Source organism: Crocuta crocuta, unplaced genomic scaffold (assembly GCF_008692635.1).
Source record: "Crocuta crocuta isolate KB4526 unplaced genomic scaffold, BGI_CrCroc_1.0 scaffold97, whole genome shotgun sequence".
In the NCBI taxonomy this organism is placed as follows: Eukaryota; Metazoa; Chordata; class Mammalia; order Carnivora; family Hyaenidae; genus Crocuta; species Crocuta crocuta.
The window spans coordinates 8597958-8625709 of record NW_027531999.1 but is presented as its reverse complement, the minus strand read 5'-3'; the positions used below and the strand labels follow the sequence as shown (position 1 = coordinate 8625709).

The following is a 27752-nucleotide window of genomic DNA, read 5'->3' as shown; positions in this document are numbered from 1 at the left end:
TCCCAGAATTGTGAGATTGAGCCCCATGCTGGGCTCGGTGCTGAGCATGGACCCTGATTAAGATTCTCCCTCTCTCTCTCTCTCTCTCCCTCTGTTCCTCTCCCGCACTAGCAGTCTCTCTATTTCTTAAATAAATAAGTAAATAAATAAATAAATAAGATAATTCTGGAAGTGAAAATAAGATAATTTGTATAAAAGTGACATATAAAAAATGGGTATGTGCAGAGTAGTTCCGCAATAAACATTAGTTTAATTTAAAGTAAAAATCAGAACCAGTCATAACCTGCATCGAGAAAATTACTGTGTCCTCCCAATTATGTAAGTGTATTTTGTTTGCTTACTTGGAGGAACAAATAGTAATAGTATCTAAAAAGTATTCCAAACAAGAACCAAATGTCCCGTTCCATAAGCCACTGCAAGAGGTCAGTACTAGCCTCACTTTCTAAGCTCCGGGGGAAACTCGGTATGGCCCCATTGAACCGCCTCCCCATCCCTGCAGAAGGGCCGGAGTCAGGGATGCACAAGCCATAGAGAGCCAGGGAGGGAAAAGGGGGAAAGCCCTGCTCCCACAGAGAACTTCTTTTGGGGATTTCCCGAACTCTGTCAGCTGCTTCCTCTCTTGGTTTGCTTGCTTCCCTGTCCTCCTCCCTCCCTTTTAACTGCTTTCAGTTTATTTTTCTTTTGAGGTAAAATTTACATCATATGAAATCAAAATCTTAAGTGTACTTTCATGGAGTTTGGCCCCTTTCTTTTTGAACTGCTCTGCACAGTTCTCTGTTACTGCCATGGGTATGAGAGGAGCCAAGAAGAAAGAACCCTCTCACCTCAGAGAGCCAAAAGTGATGCTGGATGGGGTCTTTAAAAAGATAGNTAAACTATTAAGTAAGTAAGTAAATAAATAAATAAATAAATAAAAAGATAGCTGGAGAGTGCAGGCCATTCTGGCTTGCTCTGGTCTAGACATAAGAGGTCAACAACAGCCCCCCTGAGGTCCAACATAGTTCATGAGATCTGGAGATCACCTGGGGATTTGAGACAAAAAGTCTGTTGATAAAAAGTGGGAAACTGAGGGGTGCCTGGCTGCCTCAGTCTATAGAGCNACAGAGCCTGATGTGGGGCTCGAACTCACAAACCATGAGATCCTGACTCGAGCCGAAGTCGGACACTTAACCAACTGAGCCACCCACGTGCTCCTAAAAATAAAATCATTATGAAAACAGTAGGAAACTGCAGCTACAGGAGGGGACTACGGAAAGGACCAAGCTGTGGTGTTCATCTGTCATGTGGTCTTCCCAGAGCCCTCTTTCTTTGAGGAACTGTCCTCTTCCACAGTATGGATGCCCATCTCTTAAATAATTATTTTAAAATATTTATTTACTTGTGTGAGAGATAGCGAGCGAGCCCGAGTGGGTGAACCCCACGAACCTCGAGATCATGACCTGAACAGAAGGCAGACATTCAACTGACTGAGCCACCCAGGCGCCTGGGTGCCCATCTTTAAAAAAAAAGAGATTGCTCCTTCTGGTGAAGTGATGTTTCAGCCATAGGGTCCCTCACTTACATGAGTTCCTTCCAAAGTCTTAGGAGAAGCCCTGACCATGTGTGCCCATGGTCAAATGTCTTTATAAAGTATGCAAAGGGAAGACGTGTTAACCACAGTCATTGAAGACCACAGGCTCTTCCCACTTCAGTTTTCCTTCTGTCTCACTTCCTCTCTTGGGAGTGTCCACAAACACTTTATGTTTGTGATTTCTTCTACCTATGTATCTTGAGAGTGCCGTAGTCATTCTATTTGGTGTTTTAACTCTTTTTCTTAAAGAAGGCTCTGCACACTGTATGAGCTTCATTCCCCACAAAATCTGGATCCACTTCTATCCAAGCCATAGCTGACTGGTCTAGGCGTGGGATCTGATCCACGTTAGGCTGATCAGTGTCTCCCTCTAGACTTGTGACATTTGGATGTGAGAGGCTGAGCTAGGAGTCTTTGAAACTAGCTGCATCCAGAAGGTCTCTCACAGGCTGTTCAGGCCCAGGAACAAGCCCCTGGGTTTCTGGTCTTCCACTATTGGGTTCTTCTGTTCCCCTCTTGATTCCTTAGGAGATTCCAAAATCAATCAGTTTTTCCTACTTTTAAGTGAAAAATCTTTACTAATTATATAGACTCGAATATGAATCCATTTTTTCTACTAGCAAGTGAAATATCTCTTAGACATAAGTCTAAGTCATCATAGATATTTCTAATAGTAGGCATTTCACAACTCTGGGTACTAAATGTGATACCAATAATGCCTGTGATCATTGCTGGAATTAGATAGAACATATTAGCACTTGTGGTGCAGAGGTCAGACAGGTTTGAGCCTCTTGCTTCAGGACCACACATTACAGACCGTCTGGCTGGTAAACCACAGGGGTCCTGGGTCTACAAGCCATACCTCACGCTGGGAACAAACAGCTTGGAGGAGAGCTAGAAGGAAACAGAGCAGAGGCACTCTCAGCATGCTGGAAGCGGGGAAGAAACCACCTAGGCTTTTCTATTAGGAAGTTGGTATTCACTAAACAATGACCCTAAGTTGTCTCTTAAACCTCATTTCATCCAAGTTCACTAACTGACCTTGAGCTTTCTCTTTTTTGTCTGACATTGTTAAAAGGGTGTAACCAAAACCAACTTTAGTGTCGATGTCCCTGCCTCTTTATGTTAGCTTTAAATTTCATTTGTAACAATGGTGTGGAGAATCTCAGGATCTTCTCTGCTCTCCACTGAGAAATGAAGTGCAGCTGTGGTCTCTGTTTCTGCATTCGATGGAAGTTCTGATCTCCTAGATGCCAGTGGCCAGAGGCTGGCAGGTTTAAGGCCATAATCACAGGAGAGCCTGAATACAGATAACAGATGATATCTGTGCTCTGTCTGTTCCAGGGTGTTCTCTAGTGTGCACACAGCACTTTACAGTCTTCTTCAATAGCCTAAGTATGAAGTGCTTCCACCATTTAGCACAGTGGATATCTGATGACATGTTCAGAAGTGCTAGTCGGCTGAGGAACTTTTTTTTTTTAAGTTCATTTTTATGATTTATTTTGAGAGAGAGAGAGAGAGAGCACAAGCAGGGGAAGGGCAGAGAGAAGGAGAGACCGAATCCCAAGCAGGCTCCACACCATTAGTGCAGAGCCTAATGCTGGGCTTGAACTCACAAACTGTTAAGATCATGACTTGAGCCAAGATCAAGAGTCAGATGCTTAACCAACTGCATCACCCAGGCACTCCTGAGGAATATTTTTTTTAGAAAGGACGCTCCAAAAAAAAAAAAAAGAAAGAAAAAACTACAGTGCTTTCTCAACTGTAAGAGGTCCAGTTATATTTATCAAAAAAAACCCTATTCCTATGGGGAAGACTGACAAGCCTACATAAAAACTATCCACTAAACCTGAGAGGCTCATCAATGCCTTGTCATTTTAGTTTTTCCCACCTCATTGGTTTTAGAAAATGTAGGTTTTAACTATAAAACAAAATCTCATATATTTATATAAAACCGAGGTTCGGTTTATGTGTCATCAGATTATTATGTTTCATTCTGGTTTGAGGATTAGTCTACTTCATGCTATGCCAGTGTTTCAAAATATACCACAAAGATGTTTCTGTGCTTCTAGAGCTGCAGTGACCAATTCTATAGCTACCAGACACCTCTGGCTATTAAAATTAAAATTAAATGAAAATTCAGTTAGCACTACTCACATCTCAAGTGCTCAGTGGTCACAGAGGGCTGTTGGCTACCGTATTAGATGTAATTAGACTACATACAGAACAGCTCCAACGTTGGCAGAAAGTCCTACCAGATTGTCCTGTTCAAGAATGTACCTTAAACTGAAGGGCTAATAACCCAATTCATTCTAGAGCTTTAGCAACTAGTAAAGTTCCTCACCGTTGCTCTACTCCCATCAGCATTGTTCATTTAGAGTTAAATAACAATCCTCAATTTAAAGTTCTACCTATGACCCATATAAGGACACATAGAGAAAAGCCTCTTTTTCTGTATATCTCCAGAAAAGTGGGGCCTAATTAGGAATCCTGTTGCAAATGCAATAAATACACTAAGTATTTTTACTACCAATGATTTACACTTTTGAGTTTTCTTTGTTAAGATAAGCCAGTTGGTTTGAGTGTCAGCTCCTTTGCCACATGACACAAATATTCCCTAGGCTTTCTTTCACCCAAGAGGTTTGGAGTAAGTTCTAATAATTATCTTTATTCAAATGCTCAGTAGTTAATGTGTGCTACTTCACCAGGCATGATATCATCATTATTAATGCTAATGGTTCTAGTAATGACTGTTGTCAAGTAGATGGTCAGACAGGTTTGAGCCTCTCTCTTGCCTCTCTCTTGCTTCAGGATTACATAGTACAGACTCTCTGGGAGGTGACCCATGAGGGTCCTGGGTATAGTGCCACACCTAACCCAGGGGACAAGCAGCTTGGCAGAGAACACGAATCAGAGCACATTACTCTTGGCATGATGGAAAGGGGTATGGTTTTTATTCTCTAAGGTGTGCTATGCATGACTCCTTGTGACAGTGGCAGTGTTGTGTTTTCCAGACTCGCTGTACAAAGTGTTAGATGGAACCTTTAGAGAATAAACGAAGGAAGGGGGAGTGAGGAAAAGGTGTAAGTCTATGAATAGCCATGCACGTAAACACAAGATAAGTTTTTAACGAAGTTTTTACTACTTTTAACATCACTGGCCAAGTTTCTAGGAACTTGAGTTTTATAAAACTTCTACCTATAATCAGCTTCTGTAATGTGTGTTTTTATCTTCTTTATACATGTTGGGGGGAAAAATCCAAGAATAATTATGTTTGTGGACAAGGATAAATATGCATTTAAGGCAACCAACACCAGTTAGGTACCCTAATTAGTGCGACAAGAGACCTGGTGAGCAACCAGGGATTTAATAAGACTAATTACAACTTCTGCCAACAGTTGCTATGCCAGAGAGTGTCAGCATGGAAAGGTGCTTATCCATGAGAGTGTACAAACACTAGACGGTTTTCTCACACTTTGTAGTTACTCAGTACTCTAAGAGTTCTGGGGCTGACTTGGAGTGGAGTCTAGTGAAGAATGAGTTGGCTGCCGTGGGCTGGTCTGGCTACACGGGCTAGAGGCCAGAAGTGGAAGGACTTGCCCAGGAGCCCTGTCGGACTTTATCCCGCCCCTATTTGGTGCTAAGGATGCCATCTCAGCCCTGACTGCTTCCCCGCTGTGTGCCCCGCCTTGCCCACATCGTTTCATGTAATACAACAACCCTGTGAAGCTAATCATAGAGACCAGGTACCTGGGGCTCACAAAGGTCGTAACTTGTAGACAGTCACGTAGCTGGGGAAGGTGGGGACCAGGATTCAAATGTGGGTTTGGCTGGTCCAAAGCCCGTGCTCATTTTCCTCTTTTTACCAGCTCCCAGTTATAGGGATGGATACCTTAAAGGGCTCCTTTAGGTCCATGCACATTTCATATACATATATAAAATAAGACTATGAAATAAACAGTGTAATGCTGAACTATATGTACTATTTTCATGTATTCATCCTTGGGTTTTTAAAACTTACTCATCAGAAACAGTTACATAAAGCCCAAAATGTGAACCATAAAAGCAAGTAAGCGCTGGTTGAGCTGGATGAGAGCCAGGAGCCCTTTTTTTGCCATCCCACTGTGGATTTTCTAGATCTCCTTGGGCACAGTGGGAAAATCATCAGCATCAAACGCTGAGCCTCCTAAAAACAAAATTAAAGATGGACTTTCATCTTTCTAAGTGTAAAGCATAGTTCTTGAGTGAACAGGTTCCCAACAAATACTTTTGAATGGAGATTGAATGCTGTTAATAACCATAATAAACCAGAATTTTCAGGGTAGGACCTTGAGGCTTCCCTTGCTTGTGGGAGCCAAGATTCACAGAGATGACTATCAGGAGTTTTCCTCCAGCCAGACTGACAATATTTCTTGTTGTTTTCTATGTATCTTCATGTATGGCAAGCTTTGCCCAGGCACTGTGCTGCCATGAATGGATGGGTCAGCTCACTAACCATCATGGAATTGGAAAGCAAAACCATAATGAGGGGCACCTGGGTGGCTCAGTTGGTTCAGGGTCTGACTTCAGCTCAGGTCATGAGCTCTGCATTGGGCTTTGCGCTGACAGCGNTGGGAAAAATACCACACGAGATACACCTCACAACTGTTAGGATAGTTAACCTCAAAAAGTCAAAAGACAGGGGCACCTGGGTGGCTCAGTTGGTTCAGCGTCCGACTTCAGCTCAGGTCATGAGCTCTGCATCGGGCTTTGCGCTGACAGCATGGAGCCTCTTCAGATTCTCTTTCTCCCCCTCTCTCTGCCCCTCCCTGATGATTTCTCTCTCTCTCTCTCTCTCTCTCTCTCTCTCTCCCTCCTCCCCCCTCCCTCCCTCAAAGATAAATTGGGAAAAATACCACACGAGATACACCTCACAACTGTTAGGATAGTTAACCTCAAAAAGTCAAAAGACAGGGGCACCTGGGTGGCTCAGTCGGTTAAGCGTCCGACTTCAGCTCAGGTCATGATCTCACGGTTCATGGGTTCGAGCCCCGCGTCGGGCTCTGTGCTGACTGCCAGCTCAGAGCCTGGAGCTTGTTTCAGTCTGTGACTCCCTCTCTCTCTGGCCCTCCCCTGCTCACACTGTCTCTCTCTCTCTCTCTCAGAAAGAAATGATTAAAAAAAAAAAAACATTAAAGACTTTTAAAAAAAGTCAAAAGACAGCAAGTATTGGTGAGGAGGTAGAGAAAAGGGAACCTTTGCATGCTGTTGGTGAGAATGTAAATTTGTGCAACCACTGTGGAAAACAGTACAGAGGTTCCTCAAAAAACTAAAATAGGACTACCATATGATCTAGCATTCCCATTTTTGGGATTATATCTGAAGCAAATAAAGTCAATATCTCAGATACTTGTACTCTCATATTCATTCATAGCAGCATTATGAACAGTAACCAAGACATGGAAATATACAGCAAAATATGAATGGATAAATAAAATGGGGATGGGGGCAGGGGAGTAGACATCCTTACACACACAATCCAATTTTATTTAGCCTTAAAAAAAAAGAGGGGCGCCTGGGTGGCTTAGTCGGTTGAGCGTCCGACTTTCGCTTAGGTCATGATCTCGCGGTTCGTGGGTTCGAGCCCCGCGTCGGGCTCTGTGCTGACTGCCAGCTCAGAGCCTGGAGCCTATTTCAGAGTCTGTGTCTCCCTCTCTCTCTGGCCCTCCCCTGCTCACACTATATCTCTCTCTCTCAGAAATAAATAAAAAAGAAAAAAGAATTTAAAAAAAAAAATAATAATCCTGGGGTGCCTGGCTGGCTCAGTCAGTAGAGTGTCTGACTCTTGATTTTGGGGTCATGAGTTCAAGCCACACATTGGGTGTAGAGAGTACTTAAAAAATAAATATATAAAATATAAAAACCAAAAAATCCTGCCAATTGATACAACATGGATGAACCTAGAGGACATGATGCTAAGTGAAATAAACCAGACACAAAAAGACAAACTCATAGTAACAGATAGTAAGATAGTAGTTACCAGGGGCCAGGAGTTGGGGAAAAAAGGCAGCTGTTAGTCAACAGATAGATGTTCATTATAAAATAAATAAGTTCTGGAGACAAAAATGCACAGCCTGGTCAACAAACCTAACAATAATGTAGTGTATACTTGTAATTTGCAAAGGAAATACATCTCAAGTGTTCTCATCACACACTTACAGAATGACAGTTATGTGAGGTGGTTAGCCTGATTGTGGTATTCATTTCACAATGCACACATATATCAAAACATCACGTTAGACACTTTATATATAATTTTAATTTGTCAATCATGCCTCAGTAAAGCTGGGAGGAAAAAATAAAAACATTATTTGTTGTCTCATAAAGAAATGCATCTTTTCTTTGTCACTTTAAGAAATATATCACATACCTTTTTTTTTGTTAGAAGTGGCATGATGAAATGGAAATGAGAATTTCTTGACACCTTTTGATTTTTCACACTCTTTTTTCAAAACAGTTGAAGAATAGGTGATACGAATATGTTGGTTGGTTTCTCTATCTGGTGGACTCAGAAATTGTGGGTAATCATCAATCTGGAAAAAAAATAATTAACTGAACTGATTGAAGACAAATATAACTTTATCCTGTAATGATAAATCCCCGACAGCTTAGGACAAGTTTAAACTCCATTCTTTGTTTTTATTTTTTTTCCCTGAGATATCTTTTTTCTTGGTCAGGTTTCTCAATTCTTCCTCTATTTGTTTTAGTCTTTACTAAAAATGTACTCGGCAACGGAACTCAAGACACTATTTACACTATAGGATTGCTAAATAAATAGAAACTGTGTTTTTGTATGTTAAAATATATCCCCCCATTTTCATTTTGAAAATAGATTTTTTAAAAGGTCTTAAAAATGTAAAACTAGGGGCGCCTAGGTGGCTTAGTTGGTTAAGCATCCGACTTTCGCTTAGGTCATGATCTCGCGGTTTGTGGGTTCGAGCCCCGCGTTGGGGTCTGTGCTGACTGCCAGCTCAGAGCCCGGAGCTTGTTTCAGTCTGTGACTCCCTCTCTCTCTGACCCTCCCCTGCTCACGCTGTCTCTCTCTCTCTCTCTCCTAGAAAAAAAAAAAAAGTAAAATTAATGAGCTTAACCTAGGATTTTTCTATGTAGTAGACAATGTCCATTTGTGGGGAAAGGGTACAAAGATTCTGTGGCTACTGACATCTAGATTTGAAGTATTGGAAGTTTCCTGCTCCTAAATAGCTGTCTCTTCTCTCCAAAGTGCTCCATGTTCTATTCTTTTTTTTTTATTCTATTCTTGATTAAAAACAGAAAAGTTCTCAATAAATACTTAGGATTTTTAGATCGTCTCTACTTCCCTTTTTATGACAGGTAGGCAGCAATAGCATCTAACTGAAAAGCTAAGCGCAGACTCAAAGATCATCAGCGGCATATTTAAAACCTTTAATCCAAGCATCAGAGGGAATATCTCTATAGACCTAAAAAAATTTTTTGTTAATATTTATTTTTGAGAGAGAGAGAGAGAATGCACGTGCATGAGTTTGGGAGGGGCAGAAAGAGAGGGAGACACAGAATCTGAAGCAGGCTCCAGGCTCTGAGCTGTCAGCCCAGAGCCCAGCGTGGAGCTTGAACTCTTGAACTGCGAGATCATGACCTGAGCTGAAATCTGACACTTAATGGACTGAGCCACTCAGGCGCCCCTCCTCTATAGACTTTTTGCAAGCTCTTACAATTTGTATAAAAATATTTCCCGTGATCATCCAGTTGCATTATTCTCTTTTCACAAATATTTCCTGTGATATGAAGGAAATATCAAATAATAATAATTTAAAATCTAATTCAGAGGAATTAAAGATAAGAAGATAAATTAATGAAAAGCCATCAAAATCTACTCAAATTTAACTTTTGAAATTATTTTCAAATATGTAGAGTAATTCAAACCAACATAATGAAGCATAGTCCAGTGGAGGTGTTCAAAGGATGTGCTTTCATTAATAATAAAAGTTTATGTAATTAGTGGCTGTGGTTCCGACTGTATTTAATATTAATCTGGTAAAAAGTAGGCTTCAAGTAATGACTGAATATAAATAAATATGTAAATACATCTGCCTCAAATTGCTAATTAGCAGTTTGGGGAGGAGAAAAAGTACCTATAATAATTTGAATAACTCCACAGTTTATGGAACATGGCAAATATATAGTACTTGCAACACATCTATGGGGTAGTTATTATCTTTAGTAAAAGGTAAAAGATTTACATGATTTGAAGAGAAACCGAAGTATATGAGGTAGTTATTATTAACTCCATTTTGCAGTGAGAAAATGAAAGTTCAGAGAAGTTAAGTTTACAAAACTAGTCAGAGGTGGAACTAGAATTATGAGACAAGGCTGTTGGTTTCCCAGGCTAATGTTATAAAAACGACTAACAAGTTTAAGACCACAGCCCTAACTAGTGGTCGGAGGTGGGGATTTTGTCAGGGAGAAATAGAAGTTTTTCTATGCTAAAAGCAGGGCTGGAGGGGCTTCCGGCTGGCTCAGTCCATGGAGCAGATGAATCTTGGTCCCAGGGTCATGAGTTTGAGCCCCACGCAGGGCACGGAGCCTACTTAACATTTTTTAAAATTAATTAATTAATTAAAATTAGGGGCACCTGGGTGGCTCAGTCAGTTAAGCATCCAACACTTGCTAATGGCTCAGGTCATGATCTCTCAGTTATGAGATCAAACCCCAAGTTGGGCTCTGTGCTGACAGTGTGGAGCCTGCATGGAATTCTCTCTCCCTCCACCCCTCCTTCAGTTGCATATGCCCTCTCTCTCTTTCTCAAAATAAATAAATAAAATTTTAAAAATATTTTTTAAAAATTAAAAAGAAAAAAAAAACAGGGGGCTAGAATCCAAATGGTAATCAAACAGCTGAATTCATTATTGTGTAAGAGTTCCAGTCAAGTTTTGCTAATTCTTTTATTTGAGATGGAAGCTGAACCAGATCTCATTTTTATTTAGTTGTTATAGTCACCAAGTTTGGTTAGCTTTGTCATCCAAGAACATAATACCTGGGACACCTGGGTGGCTCAGTCAGTTGAGCATCTGACTTCAGCTCAGGTCATGATCTCCGGGTTCTTGAGTTCAGGCCCCATGTCAGGGTCTGTGCTGACAGCTCAGAGCCTGGAGCCTGCTTCAGATTCTGTGTCTCCCTCTCTCTCTGCCCCTCCTCCACTCACACTTGCACTCTCTCTTTCTCTCTCAAAAATAAACATTTAAAAAATTATTTATTTATTTTTTTTTTAATTTATTTCTTAGTGAGAAAGAGGCAGCATGAGCAGGGGAGGCTCAGAGAGGGAGGGAGACACAGAATCTGAAACAGGCTCCAGGCTCTAAGCTAGCTGTCATCACGGAGTCCGATGTGGGGCTCGAACCCACGAACCATGAGATCATGACCTTAGCCGAAGTCAGAGGCTTAACTGACTGAGCCACCCAGGTGCCCTAAAGATTTATTTTAAAAAAGAACATAATACTTTCCTTCAATACCCTGTGGTGGCATTTATTCATGAAAATTTTTTCTCTGTTCATTGGCATGGAAAGATATCCATGACATGCTGTAAAGTAAAAATAACATTACAGAATAATATGTGGAATATGGTTCCGTATGTGTTAATGCACAGAACACGGTTTGGAATGTTGTGTGGGTAACTGTGGTTATCTCTGGGTGGTGAGACTTGTTCACAGATAAACTGAGGCATGTTAAAAATCTTAAGAGCCTATTTGGGCAAGAATCGATTCAAATCAGGCAGTATCCAATCTAGCAGATAGAAAGGCACTACAAGAGGGGAGTGGGAACTAGGAAGTTATACTTGGCAAAAAAATTAGGTTATTGCAAAGTTACTTTCCTTTAGGGGACAGCAGGAGTCTATCAGGAAGGTTACCCAACTAGTGCTGATCAGGAGATTCCTGATTGACTGGTTTAAGATTCCATTTCTGGGAGTGACAAAAATGGAATTAGGTTAAGTCTCCATTTGGGGCCTGTCTTGCTTTTAACAGATTATAAGTACATAATTTAGTTTTTATCTATTTTAATTCCAAGAATCATCTACATGCTATGACAAAGACAGTTGTTTCACTGATTTTTAAAAAATATTTCAGCTGGTAGCCCTAGCATCTCATAGTCATAAAACACAAATGTGTCCATTTGTCACCAAAGAACTAAACGGGGGTGGGCAGTGAGGACAATTAGTCTGACAGATGAAGGCAGCATACAGCAACATGACTTATAAAAAGGCATTCTGTGCATGCTCTGAGGCCTCCATCACTGTAAGGGAGGTGGTAAATGATTACACTGAAGACTGCCACACAGCCAAGGGGACTTATCGTTGTCTGTAAAGGGTGGATGACATCGGATAAACGAACAGTAACTGAACAGCGGTAGTGCCTATGAGCTATCACTTTTCACTTTCCTTATTCTCTCTTATTGGTTCATCTAACAGTCATAATCTCAGTTGCAAAGAGATTACTGTATAAAGTATATGTATATATAGTATATATTTATAGTATACACAGTATACATACTTATAGTACTTAAACATATAACATACATACTTATGTATACTATAAATATATACTATGTATACTAAATATAGTATAAAGTATATATAGTATAAACAGATTATAGTATGACTACAGTACTATAGATAGAACAAACTCTTATAGAAACATTTGATTCAACTTGGACTGGAATTACAAGGACAAAGTGTTAAGAGTAAGGAAGGTGGTTTCTCGCTCTCACTGTTTTTTGCATTTAATTTTTTTTTTAAATCAAAGTCTTTTCTAAAGACCACAACATGTTTGTGAAGCATGAGAGGACCACCCATGAGGTAGGCAAGGCTAATTTACACATCCATGGGAGGTAACAAGTTTTCTGACTGAGAAGCTTCTCCACTGTCAGGCAAGGAGACTTGGTCCAAAGAATATGCCGTCAGTGCCTGAACAAAGAAAATAAAGCTCTTCAGAGGGACACAGTTGAGCTCAATCCTATGCTAGCAATTTATTTTAGGCATAATGTTATCTGAAAAGAAAATTTTTCCATTTACACCAGAGACATCACTGGGAAATTCAAAGCCAGAGTCTCCATTTCACCCAGAGCATGAAAAGATATAGGTATGTAGGTAGGTAGGTAGGTAGATGATAGATGCCATGCTCCTACAGAACTACTTTGTTTAAAATTTTCTAACTTTAGGGGCGCCTGGCTGGCTCAGTCAATAGAACATGTGACTCTTGATCTCTAGGTCTGTGAGTTTGAACCCCATGCTGGGGTACAGTTTACTTTTAAGAAAAAATTAAAATTTTTCTAACTTTATGTCTTAGAATAAGCATTCATAGCTTATTTTAAGTAAGTTTAATTATTTTAAATAGTTTAAAATAAGCTAAATAGTAGGAGTTAAATTTTATTTTGTAAATGAATAGTTAGCTTATTTAGGTGGGAAATAAGATTATTCATTGTATCATATAGCATTGAATTTATGTTTTTAGGACTATTTATCAAAGTTGAAAGAAGTGCTTTTACCCAGACACCTTTTAGTACAGGTAATAATATCTGAATATCTACATGAAAATAATTTTAGATCTCCAAATTAGGAAATTTTTTTCTTTTTTCTTTTTTTATGTTTTTTACTTATTTTTGGGAGAGAGAGAGAGACAGAGCATGAATAGGGATGGGCAGAGAGAGAGGGAGACACAGAATCTGAAGCAGACTCCCCGCTCTGAGCTATTAGTACAGAGCCCGACGCGGGACTCGAACCCACGAACCATGAGATCATGACCTGAGCTGAGGTCAGAGCCTTAAGTGACTGAGCCACCCAGGCGCCCCAAAATACACTTTTTTCTATGACTTGCTGACATACAAAGCCTCATATACAATTAAATCAAACTATTTACATTTATTTGATAAATCACCTCTGTTAAATACAACTACATGAAATTACTATTGACCCAATGCTATACTTATACTTCTCCACCAATATAAATGGTACCTTTAGCTTGTCTTTTTCTTGTTAGAAACTGAGGTTGGCAAATTGGAGTTATTTGTAGATGGCCTCCTAAGTTCTTCCAGTCAAGGTTATAAAAACTCTAAGACTAATCATAAGTTGTAGCACTTTCTTTTGTTTTCTTAAAAAAAAATTTAGTGTATTTATTCTGAGAGAGAGAGTAAGAGAGCACATGCAGGGAAGGGGCAGAGAGAAGAAAAGACAAATCCCAAACCAGCTCCCCACCATTAGCACAGAGCCAGATGCAAGGCTCAAACTCATGAACTGCAAGATCACAACCTGAGCTGAGATCAAGAGCTGGACACTTAATCAACTGAGCCACCCAGACACCCCCCTTTTTTTTTTAATGTTTATTAATTTACTTAGAGAGAGAGCAGGGGGAGGGGCAGAAAGAGGGGTGAAAGAGCGAAACCCAAGCAGGCTCTGCACTATCAGCACAGAACCCGATTCGGGGCTTAATCCCACAAACTGTGAGATCATGATCTGAGCCGAAATCGAGTCAGATGCTTAACAGACTGAGCCACCAGGCACCCCTGTAGCACTTTCTAATGCCTGACCTGACTTTCTCTGCCTCCGAGAAAGTTTCCTACTATATAACCACCATCACTGGTACTTGGAACCATGTGGTACTCCAACTGTAAGATTTGGGCCTTGGGAAAAATCTTTTAAAAATATCTTAGGAGATAATCAGTGACCCCTGGAATATTCTGACAGCGTGATACAAGTGTGTATGTCTGAGACCTTGGGCCAACCTGTATCAGTTTGAGCAGATAAATTTATTCTGACAATGTAATCTATGGTAAACACCTGTTTTTGCTGGGGGTGAGGGTAAGAAGGTGGAAGGGGGGCTGGAGTCTGAGTAGCTGAGGTCACTCATGTAGGCCCCGCAAGCACACATATCCATCTCTAACACAAATTCTGTACACCAAGGCTCAGTTGAACTTGGTAGTACTATGCATATGTTGTAACATGCTGCCGGGAAAATCAAGTACATCCATGGTTCTCTGCTGGGAGAGGACACCTGGAAGAATGCACCTAGGTTCTCCTGGAATTTATCTCATGCACCTTTTCCCTTTGTTGTATTTAATATATATCGTCTCCTTATCATCAACCATTTGAATCTTGTGAGTCCTTCTGGTGAATCATCAAGCATGAGGGTAGTCTTGGGGACCCCCTACACAGTAGGACAATCGTACCCAGGCATAAGGCCATTGGCTTACATTACTGGTTCTGCCTCCTTTGGGCATGACAGTTTTGCCCTTTCACCAAGCTAAGAGTCAGAGAGGGCTAGCCCACCTTCATTTTCCCCCTTCAGAAGATTCATAAGGATTCTGATCCCTGTGGCCAGATCCTTTCCAGAGTAAAGATGGGGAAGAGGAAGAATTCAATATTCAAATGTGTCGCATAGAACATAGTAAAGCTAACATTTATCAAGCACTTATAGTGTGTTCTTTTAAGTGCTTTATACATATGATTTCACTGAATCCTCATACAATCCCATATATCAGTAAGATTATTCCTATATACAAAGGAATTCAAGAAACTTGAGGCTCAGAAAGTTAAGGGACCTGCTCTAGATTCCACTGCTAGTATGTGGCAGACCAGATGCAAAATAAAACCTGTGCTCTTGACTTATACAAAATGACACACAAAGTATGAAACATACACGTAACAAGAAACTAACTGCCCTGTGGGTCAGAAAATAAAATTGTTTCTGTTGAGACAAAACGGTGTTACCATTAGGTGGATTTTTATATCTCACTGTGAGACACTAAGAAGAAAGCCTTTATTATAAAAACATGATTCCTATCATAACAAATGTCACACAACCCTCAAAAATTCCAAATTTCTTGGGGTGCCTGGGTGGCTCAGTCGGTAAGTGTTCGACTTCGGCTCAGGCCATGATCTCACAGTTCATGGGTTCGAGCCCCGCATCGGGCTCTGTGCTGACAGCTAGCTCAGAGCCTGGAGCCTGTATCAGATTCTGTATCTCCCTCTCTCTCTCTCTCTCTCAGAAATAAATAAAATGCTTTTAAAAATTCCAAATTTCTTAAGTACTGAAAAGACCCATTTTGCTCACGTGGCTCTCATTTCTAATGCATTCTGATGAACTGTCTACCTACAGAGTGCCTATCAAAACCTTGACATCAAAGAGGGATTAAAACATAAAAGAGAATCTCAGGTTCAGAAAGCCTAAAAAATGAACTTATCATAAAATAATGTACAAAGATCAGGATTAAAAGTACTTAAAAGCCAAACTTCTGAGTGGAAGAGGAAGATACTAAAGTGTCTAAAAGGAGGGGCACCTGTCTGTTCAGTAAGAGCACATGAGTGCTCAGGGTCATGAGTTCGAGCCCCTTGTTGGGTGTGGAGATAATTTAAGATAAATAAATACTTTTTTTCACAGAAGTACAGAGGTCAAAAGATAAATAAATAGGAAAACAGTGTCCCCCACCCCCCAAAAAAGCCATTAGGCAGACAGCAAACTAATTCATATATATAATTCTAATAAATTCTTATAGATCAGTTCATTATTTTGTGTCCTAATTTTTTTTTTAAGTATATTTATTTTGAGAGAGAGAATGAGGGAGGGGCAGAGAGAGAGGGAGGGGAATCCCAAGCAGGCTCTGCACTGACAGAACCTGCACTGCAGAAGCCCCAACCCACAAAACTGCGAGATCATGACCTGAGCCCAAATCAAGAGTTGGTCACAGGGGCACCTGAGTGGCTCAAGCGTCCAACTCTTTTTTTCAGCTCAGGTCATGATCTCATGGTTTCCAGAGTTTGAAACCCATGTCGGGCTCCGGACTGACAGTGCAGAGCCTGCTTGGGATTCTCTCTCTCCCCCTCTCTTTTTTGCCCCATCCTCACTTGTGCTGTTTCTGTCTCTCTCAAAATAAATAAATAAACTTAAAAAAAAAAAAAAAACAAAGTCAGATGCTAAACTGAGCCAGGCGCCCGTCTCCTATCTAGTTTAAAAGATAATTGCATAAAGCTATAATTATAAACCTGTGTTGATTGACACATAATATAGAAACTATAATGTGTGGGGCACCTGGGTGGCTCAGTTGGTTAAGCATCTGACTTCGGCTCAGGTTATGAACTTGCGCTTTGTGGGTTCGAGCCCCGCATCAGGCTCTGTGCTGACAGATCGGAGCCTGGAGCCTGCTTCATATTGTCTCCCCCCTCTCTGTCTCCCCTGTTCTCACTCTCTCTCTCAAAAATAAAGATTAAAAAAAAGAAACTGTAATGTGTATGTTAATAACAGCACAAAGGAGTGGGGAGGGAATAGATTTATGTTTTTGTATACTATTGAAATTAAATTGATAATAACCTGAGCTACATTGTTATAAAGTAGGATGTATGTTGTAATCCCCAGAGCAAACATTAATTTAAAAACTCCAAAAGACATAGTATAAAAGAAATCCCAAGAGAACTCAAATTGTATACTACAAAATACCTATCTGACACAAAGGAAGGCAGTAATGGGGCAATAGGGGAAAAAAGACATATGAAAACAAATAGCAATAAGGACAGATGTAACCCTACCTTATCAGTAATTTAATACTGTGAATGGATTAGATACTCCATAAAGTCAGGGATTGATTTTAAAACTATGGTTTGACAGGGGTGCCTGGGTGGCTCAAGTCGGTTAGGCGTCCGACTTCGGCTCAGGTCATGATCTCACGTTTCGTGGGTTCGAGCCCCACATCGGGCTTTGTGCTGACAGCTAGCTCAGAGCCTGGAGCCTGCTTCAGATTCTGTGTCTCCCTCTCTCTGACCCTCCCCCGCTCACGTGGTCTCTGTCTCTCAAAAATAAAAAAAAAACATGATTTGACTGATGATTCACTTGTACTATAACAAGAGACTCACTTTAGAGTCAAAAACACAAATAGGCTGAAAGTAAAGGGATGGAAAAGATACACTGTGCAAACAGCAAGCAAAACAGCGGAAAAGGTGATAGTACTATGAGACAAAATAAGACTCAGTGCAAAAAAAATTTTTACTAGAGGGGAACCTGGCTGTCTTAGTTGGTAAAGCATGCAACATTTGATCTCAGGATTGTGAGCTCGAGTCCCATGTTGGGCATGGAATTTACTTAACAAAATATATTTATTTAAATATATATATTAAAAATTATACAAGAGACAATTTATAACGATAACAGGTCAATCCATCAAGAAGTTACGACAATTATAAGCATATATGTACCTAAGAACAGAACCCCAAAATACATGAAGCAAAAACTGAAAGAATTGAAGAAAGAAATAAACTCAACAATAACAGTTGGAGTCTTCAGTACTGTACCTAAAAATTAGAGCAGAAGTTAGTGAAATAGTGAATAAAAAGACAAAGAAAATCAACCAAACCAAAAGTTGATTCTTTGAAAAATCAACATAACTGACAATAACAAGATTGACCAAGAAAAAAAGAGAGAAGACTCAAATCACTAAAATCAGGTACAAAGGAGACATTACTATCAACCTTACAGAAACAAAAAGTATAAGGGAATACTATGAACAACTGAATACCAAAAAATTAAACTGCCTGGATGAAATGGACAAATTCCTAGGAAGACAGGAACTACCAAAACTAACTCAAGAGAAATAAAAAATACAAATAGACCTTAACAGCAATATGAATACAACTATACGAGATTGAATTAGTAACAAAAAGCGCTTCCCACAAAGAAAGGTATGGTGATACATGGCCTCATTGGTGAATTCTACCAAATGTTTAAAGAATTAACACCAATTCTTCACAGACTCTTCCAAATAGAAGAGGAATGAACACTTCATATATTATTCTGATACCAAAGCCAAACAAAGACATCACAAGAAAACTGCAGACCAATAATATTTCTTGTAAATACACCTCTAAAAGTCCTCAACAAAATGCTTACAAACCAAATCCACAGGAATGTATTAAAAAAGATTAAAAGGTACTGGAGTTTGAGAGTTATAGATCTAACAAACGACCGTAGCACAAGCATTTACCCATTCAGTTACCTCCCTTGTTCAAGAACATTCTAAATAAAGTATCACTGAGAAAAATAATGAACTCTGACTTTCATGATGTCAGTTTTTTCCCATTTAGAAAATACAGGTTTGAGAGATTATTATTAGAATTGCTCCAATCCCTTCACTTACCACCTGGCCTATTTCATATTCAGTAGGAAAGTAGGGTTTTTGTTTGCTTGTTTAATTTACAAAGTTAGTAGTTTCTCCATTTGAAAAGAGATGCCAAACAGGAATGTGATTATGATAAGACCTGATTAAAATATGTATTCTCGAGGAAAACAGCCCCAGGAAGAAATAATCAGCAAATCCAGAGGAGAGACATTCTACAGAAAAATTTGGGCCATCTCTATAACATGTAAAAACAAGGCAAGGGCAGGTGGTGATACTTTTAGTTTCTTTTTTTTTTTTAACTTTTTTAATGTTTTATTTATTTTTGAGAGACAACATGAGCAGGGGAGGGTCAGAGAGAGAGGGAGACACAGAATCCGAAGACAGGCTCCAGGCTCTGAGCTTTCAGCACAGAGCCCGACGCAGGTCTCAAACCCAGGAACCATGAGATTATGACCTGAGCTGAAGTCGGACGCTTAACCAATTGAGCCACCCAGGTGCCCCGATGCTTTTAGTTTCAAAAGGGGTTCAGGAGACAGAACAACCCACACATCTGACCAGCACAAAAAGACAAAAGATGTGACTGCTGGTGGGCAGTAATAGGAAAAACACAGCACCAGCTAGGACTATTGTTGCCAAAACACTGACCCTGCATCCTACGCCCCCCTCCCCACCCAGCTTAAAACAACTCTAGCGGATGAAGGACATGCCAAAGGATTCCAGATCTAGATTGTGGAAAATTCTCCAGAACATGTGACCTGATTTCTCCAGCAAATAAGTGACAGAAAAAATCAAAGAGGAAAGAAGAACTGTCATAGATTAAAAGGGATTTAAGAGATGGACAGACAAACACAATTTGGTGAGGACCATTATTTGAATCCTAATTCAAACAAACCTGCTATAAAGAGACATTTTTTAAGGGGTACCTGGCGAGCTCAGTCAGTTGATCTTGGGGTTGTAAATTCAAGCCCCATGTTGGGTGTAGAGATTACTTAAAAATAAAATCTCAAAAAAAAAGACATAAGCCAGAGGAAAAGTCAAAAGGGAAAAACTGAAGGCAGACATCACATACTGGGCCACAGTTTAGAGATCATTTTATTTGATGGGACATTAAGTAATGGAAGTAAGTCCCCAAAAGAGCTAAATTGTGAGATATCTTTCAACTTCCACAGTCCTTTGAGGACCTAACTTTCTCCCTGACAGCAAGTTCTAACTCTTCCATCTCCAAAAATTGGAGGAAAGCAAGTAATAAATTAATTCACTCAAATTTCAATTTAATGAATTACCTGTACCAAGAGTATTTCAGAGCAAATCTGAAGGAGGGCCAGTGGTAAATTCAAAGGATTAAAGGTAGTGATGAGATAGCCTATCAATATATGGAGATAATCTTGAATGGATTTCCCTCAAATTAAAGCACATTAGCAATGACCTATGTCACCTTGTACACAAACTTATTCCTCAGTAGAAGCTACTTTTTCATTTGGCAAATTCTTCCACTGTCATAATTAAAAAGCTCACCACAGCCTCTACCAGGTGTTTTTCCCCCATTATACTCTACCTGGGCTTTAGTGTATCAATCCCTAAGGAAGTCTGAGTAGAAGAGCTTTTTTTTTGGAATCTATGAATATTGCTGGCAAGAATTATCCACCCACATATTCCAAAAGGAATTATCAGTTTGGAGAATTGGGCACTGCCCCCATAATACTGGAGTCTCCCCAGACTATTTCAGTGTTAGGCTTGAAAAATCACTGCCTCTGGGACAAGAGCCACAGCTAAGACTAAAACGAAAAGAAGCTTTCAAGGCTCGACCCTGTGAAAAGGATGCTACATCCATCTGCATGTTTGCAACCAAATCTGTCCTTGAACATCATCAGAAACAGTAATGACACCCGTTTGAGCTTTGAAGAACAACAGTCTTGAATACACAGGGGTGGTATGGGGAATGAAAAAGGTGTATTATTTATAACTTCATCCTCTCCTTTCTGAAAGCCAATGCCAAGGAACCAGCTAATCTGCATCCTGAGATGACCATGTTTCTATTGCAAAAACTAAAAACTTATTTAAAATGTCAAATTTGGATGTAAGTGATGAATCACTGAATTCTACTCCTGAAATCAATATAGCACTGTATGTTAACTAAAATTTTTTTTAAAAATTAAAGAAAGGAAGGAAGAAGGAGGAAAGAAAAAGAAGAAGGAAGGGAGGAAGAAAGGGAGGAAGGAATTTGGAAAGCAGGAATTTGTAGAAAATCAGTTGTTACTATGCTCATAAGGGTTCAAGAATTCTGGCTGTAAAGTCAAAAGACCTGAGTTTACATTCCAGCTTCACTGTTTTCTGAATATGACCTTGTGCAAACATTTTCCCTTTCTCTGCCTCCATTTTATCATGGGGGAGGGCCGGGGGGGTGGAAAAAAGACATATCACCTTGCTCATAGAGTTAATAAGATTTCGAGTGTTTGACACAGGGCTAACACATTAGTACATAGCCAATAGATATCTATTACAATTAATGACCTTTGATTCTTCCTAAGAACCTCAGTAATGCAATACTGAGCCAGATTCATGGCCTACTCAGCATGGTATTTGTCTCTGATGGTGGCAGTAAGGGGCATTTGGGGAGAGAAGAGAATGCTCTTTTTTGTTATCTCAAATGAATAAGGCTTTATGTGAAGATATCTCTAACTTCTTTGACCACCTCTAAGAATAATACTTCACTCATGAATGTATCTACGCCATTTTGGGTCATGTTTATATTTGCAACTGATACTGATTTCTCTTATTTTTATTAAAAAACATTTTTTTAATTTTTTTAGTGTTTCTTTTATTTCTGAGGGATGGAGAGATACAGAGCATGAGCAGGGGAGGGGCAGAGAGAGAGGGAGACACAGAATCTGAAGCAGGCTCTAGGCTCTAAGCTGTCAGCACAGAGCCAGATGCAGGACCCAAACTCATGAACTGCAAGAGCATGACCTCAGCCAAAGTTGGACGCTCAACTGACTGAGCCACCTAGGCGCCCCTAAAATACTACTTTTTTTTTTAATGTTTTATTCATTTCTGAGAGAGAAAGAGAGACAGCATGAGCAGGGGAGGGTCAGAGAGAGAGGGAGATACAGAATCTGAAGAAGGCTCCAGGCTCTGAGCTGTCAGCACAGAGCCTGACGTGGGGCTCGAACCCACGAACCGTGAGATCATGACCTGAGCCGAAGTCGAATGCTTAACTGACTGAGTCACCCAGGTGCCCCCTAAAATACTACTTTTAAAATGCAAAGGGATGTCCCTTATTTTTTGTTTTTGAGTTGAAGTATAGTTGATACCACTTATTTCTTGTTTCCAAATATGTTGTGAACAATTCTATATTTATCTTATCCCTTAGTCTTGATTTCACAGTCTTGATTCAGATTTCTTCTATCAGCTTTAATTTCAGAGAATAAAAGCACCCTAAGCTTTTGGCAGTTGATTATCTAGATTCTAATTTATCCAGTTCAGTTCATCATGAATACTTTTGAGTTCCTATCGCAAAGGGCAAAATTAAAACATGCAAAATGTAAGTTGGAGTTTCGGTTTTCAAAAAGCTTACAATCTTCTGGATATTCAGTCAGTGAAAACTTTTTATTGTTATTTTTAATGACCTGCTATGACCTAGGCAGCTATAGCTCAGACAGTCAAAGCATTGATTCTGCAGGCAGACTATGGGTGCAAATTCTGGTTCTGCCACTTAGAGGATGACCTTGGCCAAGTTGCTTAAGTTTTCTGTACTTAAGGTTCTTTATCTGTAAAGCTAGGTAACAATATTATCTGGGGTTGTTGTAAAGATAAAGAAGTTCCAGGTTAAGTACTTAGAACAGAGGCTGAGTGGCATATAGTAAGCACTCAATAAATGTCAGCAATTTGAGATAGACATTAGACCCTTTCCAATATTCCTGTTCTCTCTTTCAGACACATGGAATGCATTTATGGTAGGATGACATTTTCCTGTCCCCTTTTAAGTTAGGCATGGGCCATTCACCTGACTCTGGCTAATATAATAAAATGTGAAAAATGACATGTGTCACTTCTGGGCAGAAGCTTAAAAATCAGTACATAATTTTCCAAGTTAATTTCCCTCTGCCTGGTGATTAAGCAAGCATATGCTGAGATGGAGTCCCTGATACTAAGAAGGGTGACTGTCACATATCTTGTGACTAAGATGAACAGAGCCTCTTGCTAATCCACAATGGGCAAATAACTTGAATGAGTCAGACTTTATGTTGTGTTAAAGCACTAAGACCTTGGGGTTGTTTGGTACTGCGGTTAACCTAGGCTATCCTGACCAATATACTATCATTCCAGGCACTGGGGGTACATCAGTGAATCAGACTGACAAAATGCATCCCCTCATGAAGTTTCTCAAGACTTGAATGCAGGGGCACCTGGCTGGCTCATTCAGTAGAACATGCAGCTCTTAATCTGGGGGTCATGAGTTGAAGTCGCATGTTTGACACAAGCTTATACACACACACACACACACATATACATATATACATACATATATACGTAATTGTATATGTACATATATATGTACATAAACATATATAACTCCTATAAATAAGCTTTATATATAATATATATATGAGACTTGAATGCAAAATCCAAACTATTCTGTGCAAACTATTAAGAAACCAAAGGTGGCTCAGTTGGTTAGGTGTCCAACTCTTGACCTTGGTTTGAGTCATGATCTCATAGTTCATGAATTTGAGCCCTATGTTGGGCTCTGCTGCTTGCAATTCTCTCTTTCCCTCTCTCTCTGCCCCTCCCCTACTTGTGCTCTCTCTCTCTCTTTCTCTCTCAAAATAAATTAAAAACTTTTTAAAAATGATGGATAAGAGTTTATCACCTCTTTATTCTTCCCACAGTGAGAGTTTTGAAAGGCTGCAAATGAATCAAAATAGGGGGGAAAATGCTAGAGAAGAAAAGAAGCATCCATAATATAGTCTCATCTTACATAACTCTTACTACCAAAATGCACAAATTAGGTAAACAACACAGAGATCATCTCAGACAAGCACTAAGGAAGCATGAAAAAAGTTGAACCTGAGATCAGGAGACCCTATGAGAGTCTACTCTGGCTCTTCCACTAACTGCCTTGTGTGATGAGTTGTCAAATCTCCAGGGTCCCTCAACACTTGGAATACGGAAATGGTATCTCTCCCTCTGATAGATAAACTGTATGATGTATCTGAGCATCCATTTATTCTTCCAGTTCTTCCAATTGACAAATAGTTATTGGCCATCTTCTATGTGTCAGGCAATGGAATGCACAGTGACCCAGGGGTGAACAAGACATGGAGCTGACATTTACTATGGAAGATAGACAATAACAAGTCATTAAACAGTTTACTCTTATAATGCCAATAGTTTTAAGTGCTTTGAAACAAACAGATGTGATAAGTGTGATGGGGGAAATGGTACTTTAGATTGGGGAGTCGTGGGAGGCACCCCTGTGGAGGTGATACTGAATTTGGAAACATGACTGGCCAGAAAGAATCAACTCTCTAAAGATCTAGAGAAAGTGTTCCAGATAGGATGGCCAGTGCAAAGGCCCTAAGGCACGGAGGAAGAACAAAAAGACCTCAGGGAAGAGAAGATGAGTCAGAGATAGAGGGGTCATATCATGGAGGCTCTTATAGGCAATAGGGATTTGGAAGCTAGTGGAGATTTTGAAACAGAAGAATGATGTAACTCAATTTATAATTTATGTTTTACAAGATCATCCTAACTGCTAGATGGAGAGGAATGAATTTGGAGGTAATTTCAATAATCTAGGTGAGGGACTGCATAAGTGGCAGAGGAGTAAGAAAGGCCATGGCCAGATAGATTTTGGAAGAGAAGTGACAAGGATCAGAAGATACGATCGCAAAATATAGCACCTTGGTATACTGAATATTTTGAGCTGAAGGAGTTTGAGAAAACAGCAGATGCAGGAAACTCTCTGTGATCTTTTCCTGCCCTGCTCCCTTGAAGCAAGTCATAAAACCCTCATGGGAGAGGTGCCTTCCCTGTACTCAGACAAGGACACTGAGACAAAGAAATCCAAACAAACAGACCTTGCGAGTTTTCCTTAGTTTATTATCCTTCATCAAACTCCCATTTTTGTACTCTCCCATTTTTTCACGACTCTTGATTCTTTATCAAACCTAATATTAAACACACACAGATTCACTTGTTTCTTCAGGTCTTTGTTACCTTTATAGAGGCTCCCATATCATGTAAAATTTATATGAAATAAATGTGTAGGTATTTCTCCTGTCAATCTGTCTTTGTCAGTTTAATTTTCAGAATCAGCCAGGGATCCTGAGAGGATCAAGGGAAACTTTTTCCTCTTCTACACAAATCAAGAGGGTATACTGATTGTTGGAGGTAGGGGTAAAAGAATTAAGTCTGTTAGATGATGCTATTTCCTAAAATAAGGATAGCTAAGAAAGGAACAAATTTAGGGATAGAGATCAGGAATTCTGTTTTTTAATATACTAAACTGGACATATCTACTGGACAGATTTTCAAGAAGAATAAACAAGACAGTGTATTTAAACACCTAATACAGGGGTGCCTGGGTGGCTCAGTTGGTTAAGCATCTAATTTCGGCTCAGATCATGATTTCACGATTTGTGAGTTTCAGTCACACATCAGGCTCTGTGCTGACAGCTCGGAGCCTGGAGCCTGCTTCAGATTCTGTGTCTCCCTCTCTCTCAGCTCCTCCCCCACTTGCACTCTATCTCTTTCTCTCTCAGTAATAAATAAACATAAAAAAATTTTTTAAACACCTAATATATAATCAGTGCTCCAAAAAGTTATTTTCTTTCCAAACTTATTAAATCTCCTAAAGTCAAGTGCCCTAATATGAAAAAAGAAGATAATATCTATCTTACAGATTCATAGTGAGCCTAACAGACTTAATATATGTGAATAAAGGTTATCAATAATAACATGTATGTAGCTGTTACCTGTGCCAAGTACTGTTTTAAATGTGTTACATTTATTAGTAAATTTAATCCCTTCAAAAACTCACTAAGGAAGGTGCTATCATCTAAGGAAGGCACAGAGTAGAAGTTAAATAACTGGACCATGTCTATACTGGTAAACAGCAAAAGCTGGATAAAAATAAAAATTATTATTAGGGGCATCTGGGTGGCTCAGTCAGTTAAGCATCCAACTCTTTTTTTTTTAATGTTTGTTTACTTTTGAGAGAGAGACAGAGTGTGAGCAGGGGAAGGGCAGAGTGAGAGAGGGAGACACAGAATCTGAAGCAGGCTCCAGGCTCTGAGCTGTCAGCACAGAACCTGACACAGGGCTTGAACTCACAAACCATGAGATCATGACCTGAAGTCAGACATTTATCCAACTGAGCCACCCAGGTGCCACAAGCATCCAACTCTTGATTTTGGCTTAGGACATGATCTCATGGTTCATGGGATCAAGCCCCACGTCCGGCTCTGCACTGACAACACCAAGCCTGCTTGGAATTCTCTCTCTCCCTCTCTCTCTGTGCCTCCCCCACTCGTTCTTTCTCTCTCTCTCTCTCTCAAAATAAATAAACATTTTTTAAAAGTATTATTAAATGCCCAATGTATATTGCAGATAATAAATCCAGAAACAGAAAAAAACAGATTATGTTGAATAACAAATATGTATTGACTATCTGGTCTGTCTAGGAACCAGAAAGAAATACAGCAGTGAACAGAACAGACCACAAGGCCTGCCCTCATCAGCTCAGCCAGGAAAAAACCAACTCAGAGAAAGAATGACTTGGGCTTAGCCTAGAAAACGTGTCAGCTCTGAATATGGAAGTGGGGAAAACAGGGATTAGTTGGCAAACTATTGCGGCCCCTACAGCCCAGCCTGTGACCTGTTTCTTTTCAAGTTAAGAATGTTTTACATTTTTTTTAAGTAAAGTCTATGCCCAACATGAGGCTCAAACTCACTACCCTGAGATCAAGAGTTGCATCCTCTACTGACTGAGCCAGCCAGGCGTCCCTGTTTTTATGTCCTTTTTTTTTAAATTTCTGAGAGAGAGATTGAGAGAAAGACAGTGTAAGCAGGGAAGGGTCAGAGGGAGAGGGAGATACAGAATCTGAAACAGGCTCCAGGCTCTGAGCTGACAGTCAGCACAGAGCCCGATGCAAGGCTCGAACCCACTCACCATGAAATCATGACCTGAGCCGAGGTCGGTCACTTAATGGACTGAGCCACCCAGGCGCCCCTATTTTTACGTCTTTTAAAAGGAGAGAGAGAAGGAGGAGGGGAAGAGAAGAATTATAAATATGGTGATCTGAACAACCTTGAAGGAGGAGAAAATGTTCAAGACAAGCAAACAGGCCAGGCTGTAAAAGGTTGCCTGTTCAGGAAGCTACATGGAGCCTGGGATGACTGGAGAGCCAATATGCACTGGGAAGAGTGGTGAAAAGACAATGACAGAGACAGAGGTTACAGGCAAGGCTGCCAGAGTTGATGGATTCTTTTTTTCTCTGTAGAAGATGGGATAGCATTGAAGGAGAGTGAATCCATAGGAAATTCACTTCTGGAAAATTGCTTCTCACACTTGAAAAATATGTGCTTAATCTCGGAAGAGATTGAAGAAGTGTTTTGATGCCCACAACAAGAGCAGAACTCTCAAGTATTCTTCCAAAAGCAACTTTTGGAAGAGCAGGGGAGGGGCAGAGAGAGAGAGAGGTAGACATAGAATCCAAAGCAGGCTCCATGCTCTGAGCTGTCAGCATAGAGCCCGACATGGGGCTCAAACTCATGAACCGCGAGATCATGACCTGATCCGAAGTTGGTTGCTTAACCAACTGAGCCACCCAGGTGTCCCCCAAAAAGAACTTTCTTTTTTTTTTTTTTCAATTTTTGACATTTATTTATTTTTGAGAGAAAAGAGCATTAGCAGGGGAGGGGCAGAGAGAGAGAGAGAGAGAGAGAGAGAGAGAGAGAGTCAGTCTGAAACAGGCTCCAAGATCTGAGCTGTTTGTCACCACAGAGCCTG

At 40.0% G+C, this 27752-nt stretch overlaps 2 protein-coding genes across 5 annotated transcripts in view; one reads left to right on the top strand and one right to left on the bottom strand.

Moving 5' to 3' along the window:
* XPOT (exportin for tRNA) overlaps window positions 1–27752 on the top strand; it is a 161151-nt gene that overhangs the window by 84579 nt on the left and 48820 nt on the right. The gene's annotated exons all lie outside the window — the stretch shown is intronic.
* CUNH12orf56 (chromosome unknown C12orf56 homolog) overlaps window positions 1–27752 on the bottom strand; it is a gene marked incomplete at its 5' end in the record, with an annotated part of 86526 nt that overhangs the window by 53433 nt on the left and 5341 nt on the right. The window contains one exon of the mRNA XM_077775271.1: window positions 7980–8142. Within this exon, the coding sequence (XP_077631397.1) occupies window positions 7980–8142 (163 nt within the window). The remainder of the gene's footprint in view (window positions 1–7979; window positions 8143–27752) is intronic.